The sequence below is a fragment of the Carassius carassius genome, chromosome 7 (assembly GCF_963082965.1).
Source record: "Carassius carassius chromosome 7, fCarCar2.1, whole genome shotgun sequence".
Taxonomy (NCBI): domain Eukaryota; kingdom Metazoa; phylum Chordata; class Actinopteri; order Cypriniformes; family Cyprinidae; genus Carassius; species Carassius carassius.
In genome coordinates this window covers 14,603,450-14,618,628 of record NC_081761.1, presented here as the reverse complement: position 1 = coordinate 14,618,628, position 15,179 = coordinate 14,603,450, and the positions used below count along the sequence as shown (strand labels likewise).

Here is a 15,179-nt window from a genome sequence, read left to right as displayed (position 1 = left end):
CATATGAAGCTATAAAACTAGTCTATACTTTTATAGGTCTTTCTCTTTATTGTTCAATCACTTCACTCTCTCACATTTCAAACATCCCCTCACTCCTGCACCAAGATATCACTCATACACAATGGACATGCTTCTCTAGTAACAAGTAAGCTCTCTCAGGTTATGAAATGCAGACAGTAACGATTGTTTTGGTGCAATGCACATTAAAAGTAGTTGCATGTCATGTAGCATTATATGTATTTTTCTCTTTTTAATAATAATAATAATAAAAACATGTCAATATTATAAGACATGTCATTTGTTGTTCTAAAGTAATGTTGGGGTGACATTAAAGTAAACAGCAAGTGCAAATTCACTTTACAAAATCAAGTAGTTTGCCATTGCATGATCCCAGTGTATACCAAAATAGATTTAATTTGTATTTAAAGGGGAAATTTAGTATGAATTTTGCATAATCCAAGATAATTTAGCAAGTCACAAATAACTTACAAGAACTAAGTTTATTTTCAGTTTTTACAAAATGCAGTTTTCTTTTGGATGTTAGATGCTTTATAAATGCTTTATTTGCAATCACCCATGTTTCATTTTCAATATTTTCAGTATTCAGCTGGTTATGTGACCTTGTCATTGTGGCCTCCATAAAGTGGTGTTACACCATGTAAAATAAAGCATGTTTTATTAAATAAGCACATTATTTTCCTGGATATGCACATTTAATATTTCAATTGAAGGCACAGTACTATTATAAATAGTTTAAAGATGCAAAACAATATTACAATAATAGACAGTAATATAATTGCTAAACTGTAAAAAATCTTTAAATAATAATTCAGCACATTTAAAATATACAGTATATAATCGCTATCACTTCAGATTATATTCTGTATTGATTCAGTGACAGTTTGCAAGCTGTTTCGAACACAAATATGTATTTGCAGCAAAACAGAATAACAACTATTTCTGATGCCACCATTGCCTTGTGGTTGAGGGAATAGGAGAAATAGGAGAAAATTATGCACATTAATAGACTATTTACAGTTAATAGTACTCTTTCTATCACTAACACTACATAAACCTTGATTATTGGCAGGTTTTCACTGTTAATACAACATAATTTCAATCATTTTGGTCCTAAATTCTGCTTTTGACGCTTTAGGCCACTGAGATGAGTCTTCATTTCACGTTAGTGTAGCTTTTATTATTTTTCAAAATATTTTCCAAAATTACTGTTCATTTCTATGTGCACAACCCTTTGCAGTTTAGATTGGGTTCAGTGACGGTGATGAGCTTGCATTGTCTTAGATTAAGAGCACACATAGGCTACAAACACTTCATTCACAGAGTCAAACTCCTGTGACTAGCAGTGAAGTGCACTGTAAATATACATTTCATTATACACTCAGCCAGCAAAATGCCGATATCCAATGAATAGAGGGTATGCTTTGTGAACGAGGAGTAATGTAACGCCATTTCAGTGTTTTCCAAAACATGCGACATTTCACGTCATGTAGGGACGTGGCTCTCATCTATTAGTTCCACCACATCAATGTACCAATCCTACTATGGCAAATGTTTCCCTTCTGTATGTAGGTTTGACGTTATTCCAGTCCGCCTTGCTGATTGGCTGAAATGTAGACGTTTACGTGATGAAGACTTACCTCATGAATAATGAATAGGCTGCGCAAATGGACGCCTTCAGGAGGACAGATAAAAATCAACGTCTGCGCAAGCTCTTTACTATTCATGAACCGAGCCTTCGCCATAGTAACATTCCTAATTTTTGCTTCCCCGATCCTTATCAAAACACAGACGGAACATCAGCCGGAGCTGGGGCCCATTGCCAAACACCAGTGTACACAAGGGAGCATTTGCCCTGGATTTGGCCTGTGCTGCCGGAGTCTTTCAGGGGTCAATATTCACATTTCGGTCCTCCTGGTTTGAAGCGAATGGTTTTAAATCTCTTCGAGTGAGTTGTCGAAGTCATCGGTAAGACATCTGTCTATCCAATTCTGGTTTGTTTTGCACTTTGGTAAAAATCTTATTTATGTTTTTTGTTTGTTTGTTTGTTTTTTAGGCTAAACGTTTACACTACTGCTTTACTGAATATATAAACACCGAAGACGCTAATATCTCAAATAACACTGCAAAAAAATATTTATGCAAGAATAGCCTATTTTCGGCATCTCTCAATGGGAAAACATTACTTTTTATTCTTTGTTTATTGTATAGACTATACTTAAAATAGATTTGTTTGTTTATGAGTGGGATTATAAGTTTTTAGTGTTCAAATTGACACGTTTTTGAAGTCAGCAGGTTTAGTCGAAGAGGAAGCAAACAAAACAGAACCAAGTTACGAAAAAACCTAGACAACTGATAGACCAAGACATTTGCGTCAAAGGTCTATCGAGCGTTCGCATTATTTTGTGGGAAATTAGTGTGGTAATTTACTTTTGCGAGTAAGCTTCCTTGTTCCAGCAAACCTGTTGTGGGTTTCCTTTCATTTGTTTACGGTTTCCAAGATTCAGTCATGCCTAAAATGTTATTAAAACACACTGTACAAAACAGTGCAGTTTTGAAAGTCTACTATGTCTAGATGATGCTGTGGCATACAAATGTATAGCAATTTTATTTTTTTATTTTATTTTATTTATTTATTTATTTTACTTTAGTATCCGATTTAGGAATTAATGAGTAGGCTTCAGTCGCGCAAAGTTGATTTAACAGGAGCGTGCAGTTTAGACTCCGAGCGCGCACTCATTACCTGACAACCATCGCAGCATCTCACTTAAACATGTTAATGCAATAATTAATTTTTTATTCATGTTAATTTTTAACTGTGTAATGCGCATATAGGAATTTTCAGTTTGTGTAATATAAATTAAAACTTGGAACGAAAATTATATTAAGTCATTAAATCGTAACGACGTGAGTCAGTATGATGCTTATATGTAGCTATGTATTTATTTATTTGTTTACAATTTATGTCATGGTTCATAAAGTACTCAAACTTTTATATATATATATATATATATATATATATATATATATATATATATATATATATATATATATCTAAAAACTTTAACAAATAAAAAAAAATAGATGAAGCTTAGGAGAGGAGAAGCAGTCTAAATAAATATCATAACATTTTTGGTCTAGATTTGTTAACTTTACAACATTGGCAGTCCAGGTTGCTTGTTTAAAAAACGCCTACTACAGCTTTGTGTTTATTTGGATTTCAAATGCGAGTCATGCTGACATCCTTCACATGTGATGCGATTATAATTCACCACACCCATTCAGTTTTTGAGTCTCCGTGTGTGTTTAAAATAATTTAATATTATTAGTGTTTGTAGTTTTTATAAATTGTTTGGCATGTTTGTGAATCCTCTGTCTTATTCAGGAGAGGATGGCAGAGGGAGGTTTTGACCCCTGTGAGTGCATCTGCTCTCATGAACATGCCATGAGGAGACTCGTCAGTCTGGTCAGTTCTTCATCTCCTTTTCTCTCTTTTCCAGATCGGCATTTCAAATATTATTAGATACATAACCTATATAATACAACTTGCATTTGCTTATTCCTGAACTGCAAATAGAAATTGATATTTTTAATTTTAGTTTTACTTATTGATCTACTGATCTGTTTGAAAAATGAATGTGATTTAGATGGACCCTGTTCTTATATTGGATTTATCTTCTTTTAGAGTAGTATATGATATATATACTAACACATAATATATCATATATGATAGATATATATGATATATATAAAGATATATATATATCATATATATATCATATATATATATTATATGATATATGAAGCTATGGTCCTAATAAATAATTTCCAATGGTGTGTAGAAATCCATTTAATTTCAATAAATTAATTATAGTTGGATGTGTGCCAGTCTGACAGGGTCTGTATGTTCCAATTGTAATTTTTAAGAGCTTTAGTGGACTATGTAGCTACATATCTTTATGTGGTTATTTTATCTTTAAGAAAATGACGCTCTAGGTGTTGAATATTTCTGCTTTGTAGTTTAAATAAACTCCCAGTAGATGGTGCTACTGCATATTTGGTTCACTTAGACCAGCCAAGGAATAACATTTCAGCTATTTGAAGTATTTTTTTGAACAAGCATTTGAAATGATAGATAGATATAATGCTTTTTACATATAACTCAATAACTTGTGCTATATATAAATCACACACTGATGGTTTCAAATTAAATTTGATATTTATTTTTTTATGCAATAATGTAATGTAGAAGCCCAATGCTGTCATGGAGTATGTTTTTTTTAATTAGCATTTTTGATCAAATATTTTTTGTGATTCATTTTTCAAGCTGAGGCAGTCCCAGTCCTACTGTACAGACACCGAGTGCCTTCAGGAGAGTAAGTTTGTGTGTCCAAAACAAAAGCATATCACATGATAGCACATTTCTCTTATATTTTCTAACATTTGACTCTTGTATGTGCAGTGCCAGGCCCCAACTCCTCTGTAGAAGGGGACATCACTCTACCCCTGATTATTATGGGATGGCTAGTTCTAGCTCTCATGCTATTCTTGTTCCGCCCAGCCAGCTTGAGAGGTCCTTCAGCCAGCGGCAAGCCCTCCGGTCCCCATGGTGTAAGTCATGAAAGATAAACTCCCTCATAATGATGGTCTGTGTGAGTTACCAATTACATAAGTGGTCAAAATGTTTACATTTTTTGTATAAGTTTCTATATGCTCTACAAAGCAGCATATTTGATTAAAATACAGATAAACATTAATACAGTGAAATATTATTACATTTAAATAGTTCTTATTTTTGTCATTTATATTTTTGTGGATATCAGGATTAATTTTTTCGAGATTCTTCGATGAGTAGAATGTTTAAAAGAACAGCACGTATTTGGAATTATAAAATATAATAACATTATAAATGCCTTACTGTTTAAATGTTCTTGCTGAATAAAAGTTTTATTTATTACTTACCCCAAACTTAAATGGTATTGAATAACCACAAAAATATTAGGCAGCATTCACTTTTCAAGATTGATGATAAGAATATTACTTGAGGACCAACTCTGCATATTAGAATGATTTCTGAAGGATCATGTGACGCTGAAGACTGGAGGAATAGCTGCTGAGAATTCAGCTTTGCCATCACAAGAGTGAATTACATTTTTAAATATGTTAAAATAAAACTTTCATAATATTTCACAATAGTACTGCTTTACTGTATTGTAATCAAATAAATGCAGCCTTGGTCAACATAAGATAATTCTTTCAAAAACAAATCTTCTTTATTTAATTATTCAAAACGTTTGATCAATAGTGTATAAATGATCAGTACGGTGAAATAACAGTAATCAGAAAGTGTAGCATCTCAACACTGTTAATGTACATTAATCCATGAATTGTAATTTCTGTAGTCACTGGATGGATTTTTTTTCTCCTCATTTAGAATCATGGCAGAGAGCCACCAGCACCTCCTGTGGACTAGACGTTTTTCCACTGCAGAAGATTTGATCTTTTAATCCAGCTTCCACCTGATCAGCTACTGTGACTAATATAACTTGCTAGTTTCCTTAATCATCTGTCAGCGTTTCAGATTCCAGATTCTTTAGTCCGATGAAGGGGGTTGATCTACACAGACACTTGGATAACAAGGTGTTTCTACAACGTGTTACATTCCATAAGAGGAAGCAAAAAGAGAAAGTTGCCCTAGTGGTGAAAATGCTGAAATGTTGGAGTTTAAAGTTTCCCGGATTTATCTCTCTCTCTTTTTTTTTTACTTCTTACTATATTTTTATTATAAAGCATTATTAGGTATTTAACAAGTTGTTAAAACTACATATAGGCCTATATAATGACATTTGCCCTAGATCAGCCTGAATATTAATTGTGATCTAGAGGAAAGGTTACCTAGAAATTGGGTGTCGTCAAAAGATTTGGGTTATTTTTGAGTAGACCGAGGTGAAGAGGATAATGTTATTTGTCCTGTGGTAGCCAATAGATTCCAAAGCTATCATGACTTCACAGACATGATGTCATTGGTCCGTGGTGGAGAATGAGCCTTGACTCTGCATTGAGTCATTGTAACGCAGATGTAATTTAGATGATTTAAGGTTGACCAAGACTTGACCAAGCAAATGAAATGGTCATTTCCAGCTTTTAATTGGCTCTTGTCACTTTTGACGTCATGGTTGTGTGGATGTTGTCATGGTCTGGGATCTGTTGACCACAGAGAAGTGGCTGATCTAAAGCAGACCTCTCCACCCTGAATACTTTGACAATCTATTTAACCTTTGTGTCTGAAAATCGCAGGAGCAATTACTAGCATAGCCACTTGAATAGCCATTCTTAACAAGTTTTTTTTTTTTTTTTTTTTGCGCATTTGCTCAGGAATCATTATGTAGCTATACTAACTAAAACAGTCAAATGCTATGGGTGGCTGTCAAATTTCAGTGGTCAAAATCTAAAAACAATGTAATCTTTCAAAGTAAGTAATAAAATGAGAATACATTTGGTACTAAGGAATTTTGGGAATATTTGGATGAGTGAGATTGCCTTATAGGTTACGCTCAAAGGCAAAACACCGGCAGCACTTTGGTTTTGGCCCCTTCACAGTTGTGTACAGAATGAGAGCTCCAGAATAACACCAAAGAGAGGATGTAAATCTGCCCCATTTCAAGTTCGGTGTAACTTACTCAACTCCCTCTCTCTTAGGTTCTCTGAGAATATTAGAATGTCTTAATTGCACAAAAGTAAGTTGGACTAATGATTTCTGGTAGATCAGTTAAGGTGGTGGTGTGGATTTCAGGGCATGTCAATTCTGTCAATGTACACTGTTCTGATGAAAGCGCTCTGTCAAAGGGTTTGATCTATGCACTTTTGGTTACTTCAAATAAATATGAACAACAGCATCAGGACTTGTTTTTCTTTTGTTAAATATGGGAATGGGAATATTTGTAGGCGGTGGTCTCTTTCATACGTTTCTAATGAATTTGTCGGTATGACTCTACTCTCAAGAGTAAATCCTGCGTCAAAAGGAGTTAATACGTTCCTTTGATGTTACGTCACCGAGACCTCTGAGTCACTGATTGGCTGCTTCTGAACCGTATGCGTTCTCCACACGTAATGCTTCGGTTTAGTGGCATTTATGTCAAATGAAGAGTCCCCAACAATCAGTTTTAACGCATTTATTTTATATTATTTAACTAAATTAGATTTAAATAAGAATAAATCATTTTCGGTCTATGAACCTTCAATTGTTATGTTTAATTCACAGTCAAAATGAGATTTGATTACCGCTTCCTCAGGGTTAATGTGACTCTTAATTTGAAAAGAAATACTTAATGACCCGGAAGCAGAGTTTGTCCCCTCCCCTCTGTAAAGTGTGTACGTTGCCATCCCCCTCCCGGTGGGTGTGTTTGTGTGTTCGTAAATTTGTGTGTGTGTGTGTTCTGCGCGAGTTTATGTATCAAGGATATAATAGTTTTATTCATTCGGGAACAAGGCACCTCAGACGGAGGAACCTCACCTGCACACTGGCCTGAGAAGAACTTCACTGTCAGACAAGGTAAGTCTGTATTATAGCTATTGAAATCTTTTATATATTTTAAAGTACATCACATATAATTTAAAGTTGTGATTGAAGCTATAATACAGAATCTAAAACTGATCCTAAATGATAAAACGGTTAAGTTATAAAAATTAAAGAGCTCCTATATGTTCACGAGAACATCAGCAATCAAATCATGAATCATTTAATGACATTTTACATGTTGAAAGCATCAACAGGCAACAGTTATAAACTTGTTTTTTCCAACACAAAAAATTGCGTTCCTTTGACCTGTCTTTAAAGTTTATCTGTTTCGTATGTCTGTTACAGCAGAGCCATACACGTTAATGAGTTGAATGTTTTTCAATGAATCTTTTGATCTGCTGTTTCGCAAAACCGATGAGTGGGATTGATTGATGGGTAGAAAATTTATTTTACTTAAACTGTAAAACATTGCTTATTTTTTTATTACCTTCAGTTTAATACACACGTGCGACTTAACTGATTTTAGGGTATATTTTTAGTAGTATTTATTAGTGGATCGCTAAATTTATATTCTATAAAAGAATCACTGAATCGGATTAGGGTATGAACTGTTCAAAAGAACCGAAGGTGGCAGAGGAGCCGAACTTCTCATGACTACATAAAGGCTCAGGGGGTCAGTAATCTGATACTCACCAGTGACCCCCTCATGAGGCCCTGGATCTCTGTGGAAGAGAAGGGACTGCCTTGAGAGTAGTTGGCTGGTTAATAAGGGGCCATTCATAATCTGTTGCAGACCATTTAGGGTCGTTATTATTATTTTTTAACCTTGATTCCAAGTCTCTTTTCTCAGATGTTTCAGATTAAAAAGATTTGCTGTATAGGCGCTGGGTATGTTGGAGGTCCGACATGTAGTGTCATTGCGAGCATGTGTCCCGGGATCACCGTAACAGTAGTGGATGTTAATGAATCCCGGATCAAAGCCTGGAACTCTGACACCCTGCCCATCTACGAGGTAACAACGTTAAAGATATTAATTCAAGTTAAAGGTGCACTCTGATTTATTTTCTTAATTAAAAATATTTTTACCCTTAATGAGAATTCTTCATGAAATGTGTCTCTTCTTCTTGCTGTTTAGCCGGGTCTGAATGAAGTGGTGTTGTCTTGCCGTGGGAAGAACCTCTTTTTCTCCACAGATATCGACTCTGCCATTAAAGAGGCTGACCTGGTCTTCATTTCTGTGAGTGTGACAAACTATTTTAATGTGGTTTGGTTTGTAGGTCTGTACACTGGCTCAAATATCCTTCTCTTCTGCTCAGGTAAACACCCCAACTAAGACATATGGTATGGGCAAAGGTCGTGCTGCTGACTTGAAGTTTATCGAGGCATGTGCACGGCGGATTGTGGAGATGTCAGATGGGTATAAAATCGTTACGGAGAAGAGCACGGTGCCGGTCCGTGCAGCTGAGAGCATCCGCAGGATATTTGATGCAAACACCAAACCCAGCCTCAATTTGCAGGTGTGTTTGTGTGAACGGCTGATATATGGGGAACTTGACAAAAATTTTTTTACATGAGCTTTAATCCACAGTTTGAGCTTAAATTGTATACAATTGTATAAAGGAAAGAGTCACCGTCCACTTGAAAAAACAGATTTTTGCAGTTTCCATAAAAATATTAAGCAGCACAACTGTTTTAAACATTGTTAATGATAAGAAATGTTTCTTGAGCACTGAATCTGTGTATTAGAATCATTTGTGAAGGATCATGTGACACTAAAAGCTGAAGTAATGGCTGCTGAAACTTTAGCGTTGGCATCACAGAAATAAATTACAATTTAAAATATATTGAAATACAAAACAGTAATTTTTAATTGTTATAATTCTGTATTGTAATTTTTTTACTTTATATTATAGCAAATAAATGCAGACTTTGGTGAGCATAAGAAACTTCCTTAAAAAACATTAAAAACATCTTATGGACTCCTACTGAATAGTAATGTGTGTGTGTTTACAGTGTATAAATGCATGTATATGTGTGTGTGTGTGTCCGTCCACTCAAATAGGACACAGCGGGGGCATTAAAAAGTTAAAGGAACTTGTTTGTCGAATTCATGTCATGAAAATATGCTTCTACATTAGTTTGACATTTTACACCGCCATCATCTACATGTAAATATAATCTGGATTAGGCTGTTGTTTTAAAAGGGATTTTCTACAAAGGTTGCGATTTTTGCATCTCTCTCTCTCTCTCTAGTGAACTAATAAACCAACTGGATTTGTTCACTGCTCCTGTGTGTTAACAAATGAGCTTTCCCCGCCTTTGATTACAGGTTCTCTCTAACCCAGAGTTCCTTGCGGAGGGTACAGCAGTAAAGGACCTGAAGGACCCAGATCGCGTCCTGATAGGTGGAGACGAGACTCCAGAGGGTCAGAGGGCCATCAGTGCTCTCAGTGCAGTTTACGAGCACTGGGTCCCCAAATCACGCATAATCACCACCAACACCTGGTCCTCAGAACTTTCCAAACTGGTGTGTGTAATGTAAATACAAGAATTAAATTAATGATCAGAGAAAAAAGCCGACCATTTCTATAATAATTTATGTAAAACTCATTTGATTCTAATGTGTGTTTTAGGCAGCAAATGCATTCCTGGCTCAGCGCATCAGTAGTATAAACTCCATCTCTGCCTTGTGTGAATCCACCGGTGCTGATGTCGAGGAGGTGGCCAGAGCCATCGGCATGGATCAGCGCATCGGGAGCAAGTTCCTCAAAGCAAGCGTGGGTCAGTGCATTCGTTGTTTCCATTACCATTTGATACTGCCATTTTAATTCCTCCTTATTGGTGCTCTGATAGAATGAGATACAATGCAAACAAATGTGAGCTGTGCTTCAGTTGTGTTTGTGTCTGTAACAGGTTTCGGAGGAAGTTGTTTTCAGAAGGATGTGCTGAATTTGGTGTATCTGTGTGAGGCACTGAATCTCCCAGAGGTTGCTTCATACTGGCAACAGGTAAACTTCACTTTGAATGCTTGTTTACTGTAGTAAGTCTTGATGGGATATGTTGGCTTTGCGTGCGTCATTATTCAATGGAAAGACGGATTGAGCCCGATTTAGCTTCACGTAAAATCATCATATGGTTGACGGATCATGTCTGAATGTGTGGCTGTTGAAAATTCAGCTTTGCCATCACAGGAATACATGACATTTTAATATATGCTAAAATAGAAAAGTTATTTTACATTGTAATGATATTTCATAATATTACAGTTTTAATGGTTTTCTCAAATAAATGCATCCTTGGTGAACAGAAGAGACATACGAACTTGACATATGAAAACTCATTGACATCAGAAAATAAGTTTGATTAATTTAGTCTAACCTTTTACTCTGTGCTTCCTTATGTTCAGGTGATTGACATGAACGAATATCAGCGAAAGAGATTTGCCTGTCGGATCATTGACTGTCTGTTCAACACCGTTACAGGGAAGAAAATCGCTTTGTTAGGTTTCTCCTTCAAGAAGGACACGGGAGACACCAGGTACGTACAGGGACACTTTGAACCAGTCTGTTTTATTTATGACAAGTCAAAAGCTGCGTCTTTCACTTTTACCTACAAAACACAGACCATGAGATGTCAGAGCACGAGTTAACTATCAACTTCGATTGTGTAATGAAGATTACACATAGTTTTCCTTGGTTTGAACTATATCCTATAAAAACCATGCAGACACTACAATACATGTGTAAACACGCCTGTGCCACCCATGACCTTTATCTAGAGTCACTGAGTAAGTGAGCATATGTCATGCCTATACATGTGGATTGTTTCAGAAGAGAATTATGACTATGCTGATTTTTAACCTCCATTCAAGACATCATGACTTTTTTTTTTTTAAACCTCCATTCAAAACATTATAGGAATGGGGCATGGACACAAGCTTATGACAAATCCTTTCAGTAACTAAGTGGGTCCAAAGTCTGATACCACTAGTGAAAATAATTCTAAAATTAGCATGACAAATTGTCACACAGTTTGTTGTTTGTGTGATAGTTTAACTGAAAAATTCACCTGAATTTCAGACTGTTTTGTTATTAAATATGTCCATCTTTTCCTAATGGGAGCAGCATTTAGGGTAATATGAACTCCAGAGGTTGATGCAATTCCTGGTGATAATGTTATGCAGCAAAATTTAAGAATGATTCATGGCATTAATAATTCCTAGATTCACAGCATTGATGAAAGCAAGGGAGTGAATGTCACAGATTTAGAACTGATGTAAAATCATAAATGTTTATTACACTGTTAGTTCCAGTCTGAGTGTTGAGTCTTTTTACTGTATCACTCTGCTTTTCTTTGCATTAGTCAAAGGCATTTTTACATCGTTTCACCAGTAAGTGCCTACAAGTGAATTATAATAATTCACTCAAGTCACTTCTTTCAAAAACCGTGATTGGTTTAGAAGGAAAGCACTACTTTGTGTTGCTCCGAGATGCGTGAATGTTTGTTCTGTTGGACTTTATATAGAGGTATTTTCAATGGCAGCTCAAAAAATGGCGAATTATATTGTTTATAAATAACTCTGTATTAACCGGTTATTTTTTTCTTAAACAATATAACCCTCACAGTTAAGTGAGATTTCACAATGAGATTCTATTTTATTCTTATTTTATATTATTTAAAAATAATATTACGGTATATAATATATTCTATATTTGCTACTGTTCTCTTTTATTCATTAAGGGCATTTTCTGTGGCATCATAATCTGTGTGTAAATGGGAATCTTGCATTGTATGTTTCTCCTGTGTGTGTGTGTTTCAGAGAGTCCTCCAGTATCTACATCTCCAAGTATCTGATGGACGAAGGAGCCAAGCTGCATATTTATGACCCTAAAGTGCTGAAGGAGCAGATAATCCAGGACCTGTCTCAACCCAGTATTTCCGGAGACAACCCAGAGAGAGGTATGCGTGTTGAGCAGATAAAACCACGCAATAGATCAAGTCTCTGTGAATGATGGGAGAGGGAGAGAGTGCTGTGTCATGGTGAATGTCATGTAGGGGAAAACTCACATAAGAGAAAGCAGGAGAAAGTTTGCGTCTGCGTGTTTCTGTCTTAATTTGCCGTGGTTCTCGTTCTCTCTGCAGTGTCTGAACTTGTAACAGTGACATCAGACCCCTATGAGGCATGTGAAAGTGCACATGCCCTGGTCATCTGCACAGAGTGGGACATGTTTAAGGTACATGGCACACAGAACAACACAAACTCAATGCAGATTTAGAAAGCACTGATGTATAGTGTAATATTTGTGGTATAAAGTGGTTTGCTTTATAATAGCAGAACTGTCATTCCCCTATTGAACCAGCACTATATCAGCCCCATATTTATTGATCATGTGCATGTATTCTTGTGTCTTGCAAACAATGTTTTGATTTCCAGGTAATAAAAACATTAAATTATGCATTACATGCAAGTAACCCTAAACTAAACCCTAATCCATATTACTTTGTACTTAATGGTATAATTACACTGTAACAAGGACACCTTAAAATAAAGTGTAACCTTTTGTTTTTATGTGTTTAATTAATTTAGAATGTAAATATATAAAGACATTTTTAAGTGTAAATAAAAATTAAAATAAATCTGAAATATTGGCTAACAAGTCCTTAGTGTTGAGCCCTGTCATGGAACTGAATGATAACCATATTCTTATTGTTGTATATGTGGTACTAGTACTACAATCTAGTAAAAAAATAAATGACACAAACAATGGTATGTCTAAAAAGAATAGTGAAGTATTGCACGCGTTTGTTTTTAGGAACTGGATTATGAGAAAATATACCACAAGATGTTGAAACCAGCATTTATCTTTGATGGTCGACGAGTCCTGGACCATCTGCACCCTCAGCTACAAAACTTTGGCTTTCAGGTGAGTGGATATTTGTGCAGCTAACTTGTTAGTGGCTGTGTCTACCTGCCTGACTTTATCACTTTATTAGTTGGCATGGTTTAATGTTGTGTTTTTTGCAGATTGAGACCATTGGAAAGAAGGTGACGACCCGAATTCCCTTCACACCGTCGGGAGGAGTTCCACGAATCAGTGAACCACCCATCAAGAAATCCAAAGCCTAGACACGGACTCATTCATACACACACACGCGCGCGCATGTGCACTTTACATTGATTAAAGTACTTTGCTGAGAAAAACAAAGTAATGTGTGACCGTTACTGGAAATCTGTTTGTAAAAATGCATGTGCTTTGTGTGTGTGTTTCTGTCTTCAGAATGTTTTTTTTAAGATGTTTTATCTTTCATGGCCATTTACAAAAATGCAGTGATTTAATGTTTTAAACACTTTGTCATTTGTGTCTTAGTCTTAAAACCATTATTCTTTTTTTTTTTACGTTTTTTTTTTTTGTCTGTGCCATTTCAGAAAATGTTTGAAACTTACATTAACTGTACACAAAATTCATACATTAACATCCCAATACTGTTTAGTAGTATATTATTGTTATAGTTATCAGTGTTATAGATTTTAATGACAAAATCATCTACTTACCTGAGAGTGATGTCTGAAGGAGCAGCAACAGAAAGAATGGCAACTTTTAAATACTAGGACCAAGTGGACATAAAAAATGCTGTTGCGTTAATTTTGGCAAGTGAAACCAAATAGCTGTTTGTGTCACCCAGTTATTAATCATTTATTAATCCTCTGATATGTATTGTTCAACCTGCACTGTGTATGTTATATAGAGTCACAGTTTTAGCTTTTATGAAATCATCTCTTACTGTACAGGTTTATAATGGTCATGAATAATGATTGAAAAAAACGTATTTCTTAAATAAACTTGGACCAATGAAATGAAGCAGTTTTGGATATTCATTTCACAGGCTTAAATATGGAGGCCAACCATGGCTGAAACAAAAGCACACAACACGATCTTCGACAAGTTTGAATTGAAAATATTCTATTTATATTACTTAAACGATACACAATATACATATCTTTAATCCGTTTCTAAAACAACATTATGAGTTACAGCAACATACTTTGGTAAAATGCATACTTAAAGGGACAGTCCACCCAAAAATCGAAATTCAGGCATCATTTACATGTTGTAAATACATAAAAAAATACATAAAGGAAAGTGAATTATCACAGAAATTTCATTTTTGGATGAACCACCCTATTAATAGTATTTATACTGAAGACAGGTGATGTTCACTAGTTAGTCTTCTGCTTTTCCAGCAGATTCTAGAACCTAACAAATGAAACTATGAATTTAAACAAATAATTTTACAATATGTGTAATAGTAAGAGCTTTATGAAAAATAGAGTCTATAAGTCAAAATACTTATCAATAATACAAAATATAATGACATTCTGAAAGTGTGAGATGTAACGCAATAAATCAGAAATGGTGCCTGTTGCTTTTGAATTTTGAAGACTTCTCACTTCGGTAAAATTTAGTGTTTCATAGATCTAGCCAACATGACCAATCAGAGTTTGTTTTGTTTCTATCTTAAATAGGTTACTTAAAGAAACTGTATGTTTAGTTCAGTTTTTTTACCTTGAAATATCATTTTCAAAAAGTGAAAAGGGCAGTTTGCTTTATGGCATGGCAAATGCTCTTTTATAGCTATTCAC

At 35.2% G+C, this 15,179-nt stretch overlaps 2 protein-coding genes across 2 annotated transcripts; both read left to right on the top strand.

The window, feature by feature from the left end:
* Window positions 1-1,687: 1,687 nt before the first annotated feature.
* smim14 (small integral membrane protein 14) lies at window positions 1,688-6,914 on the top strand. Its single transcript, XM_059553981.1, has 5 exons — window positions 1,688-1,986; window positions 3,404-3,484; window positions 4,346-4,394; window positions 4,481-4,629; window positions 5,453-6,914. Exons 2-5 carry the CDS (start codon window positions 3,410-3,412, stop codon window positions 5,489-5,491), a joined length of 312 nt encoding a protein of 103 aa, XP_059409964.1. The 5' UTR covers window positions 1,688-1,986; window positions 3,404-3,409; the 3' UTR covers window positions 5,492-6,914.
* A 487-nt stretch (window positions 6,915-7,401) lies between these two features.
* ugdh (UDP-glucose 6-dehydrogenase) lies at window positions 7,402-14,397 on the top strand. The gene is made up of 12 exons (XM_059553980.1): window positions 7,402-7,570; window positions 8,388-8,549; window positions 8,673-8,774; window positions 8,854-9,054; window positions 9,867-10,064; window positions 10,171-10,318; window positions 10,451-10,545; window positions 10,944-11,074; window positions 12,357-12,496; window positions 12,680-12,771; window positions 13,351-13,461; window positions 13,563-14,397. The coding sequence occupies exons 2-12, from the start codon at window positions 8,388-8,390 to the stop codon at window positions 13,662-13,664; spliced, it is 1,482 nt and encodes a 493-aa protein (XP_059409963.1). The 5' UTR covers window positions 7,402-7,570; the 3' UTR covers window positions 13,665-14,397.
* The last annotated feature ends 782 nt before the right edge of the window (window positions 14,398-15,179 follow it).

Excerpts from the sequence above, each read along its gene's own strand:
- ugdh (XM_059553980.1), top strand. The coding sequence starts at position 8,388 with ATGTTTCAGATTAAAAAGATTTGCTGTATAGGCGCTGGGTATGTTGGA. Across the intron at positions 9,055-9,866 it reads AACCCAGCCTCAATTTGCAG|GTTCTCTCTAACCCAGAGTT; the intron begins GTGTGTTTGTGT and ends CTTTGATTACAG. Across the intron at positions 10,319-10,450 it reads GTTCCTCAAAGCAAGCGTGG|GTTTCGGAGGAAGTTGTTTT; the intron begins GTCAGTGCATTC and ends TGTCTGTAACAG.
- smim14 (XM_059553981.1), top strand. The coding sequence starts at position 3,410 with ATGGCAGAGGGAGGTTTTGACCCCTGTGAGTGCATCTGCTCTCATGAA. Across the intron at positions 3,485-4,345 it reads TGAGGAGACTCGTCAGTCTG|CTGAGGCAGTCCCAGTCCTA; the intron begins GTCAGTTCTTCA and ends TCATTTTTCAAG. Across the intron at positions 4,630-5,452 it reads AGCCCTCCGGTCCCCATGGT|AATCATGGCAGAGAGCCACC; the intron begins GTAAGTCATGAA and ends CTCCTCATTTAG.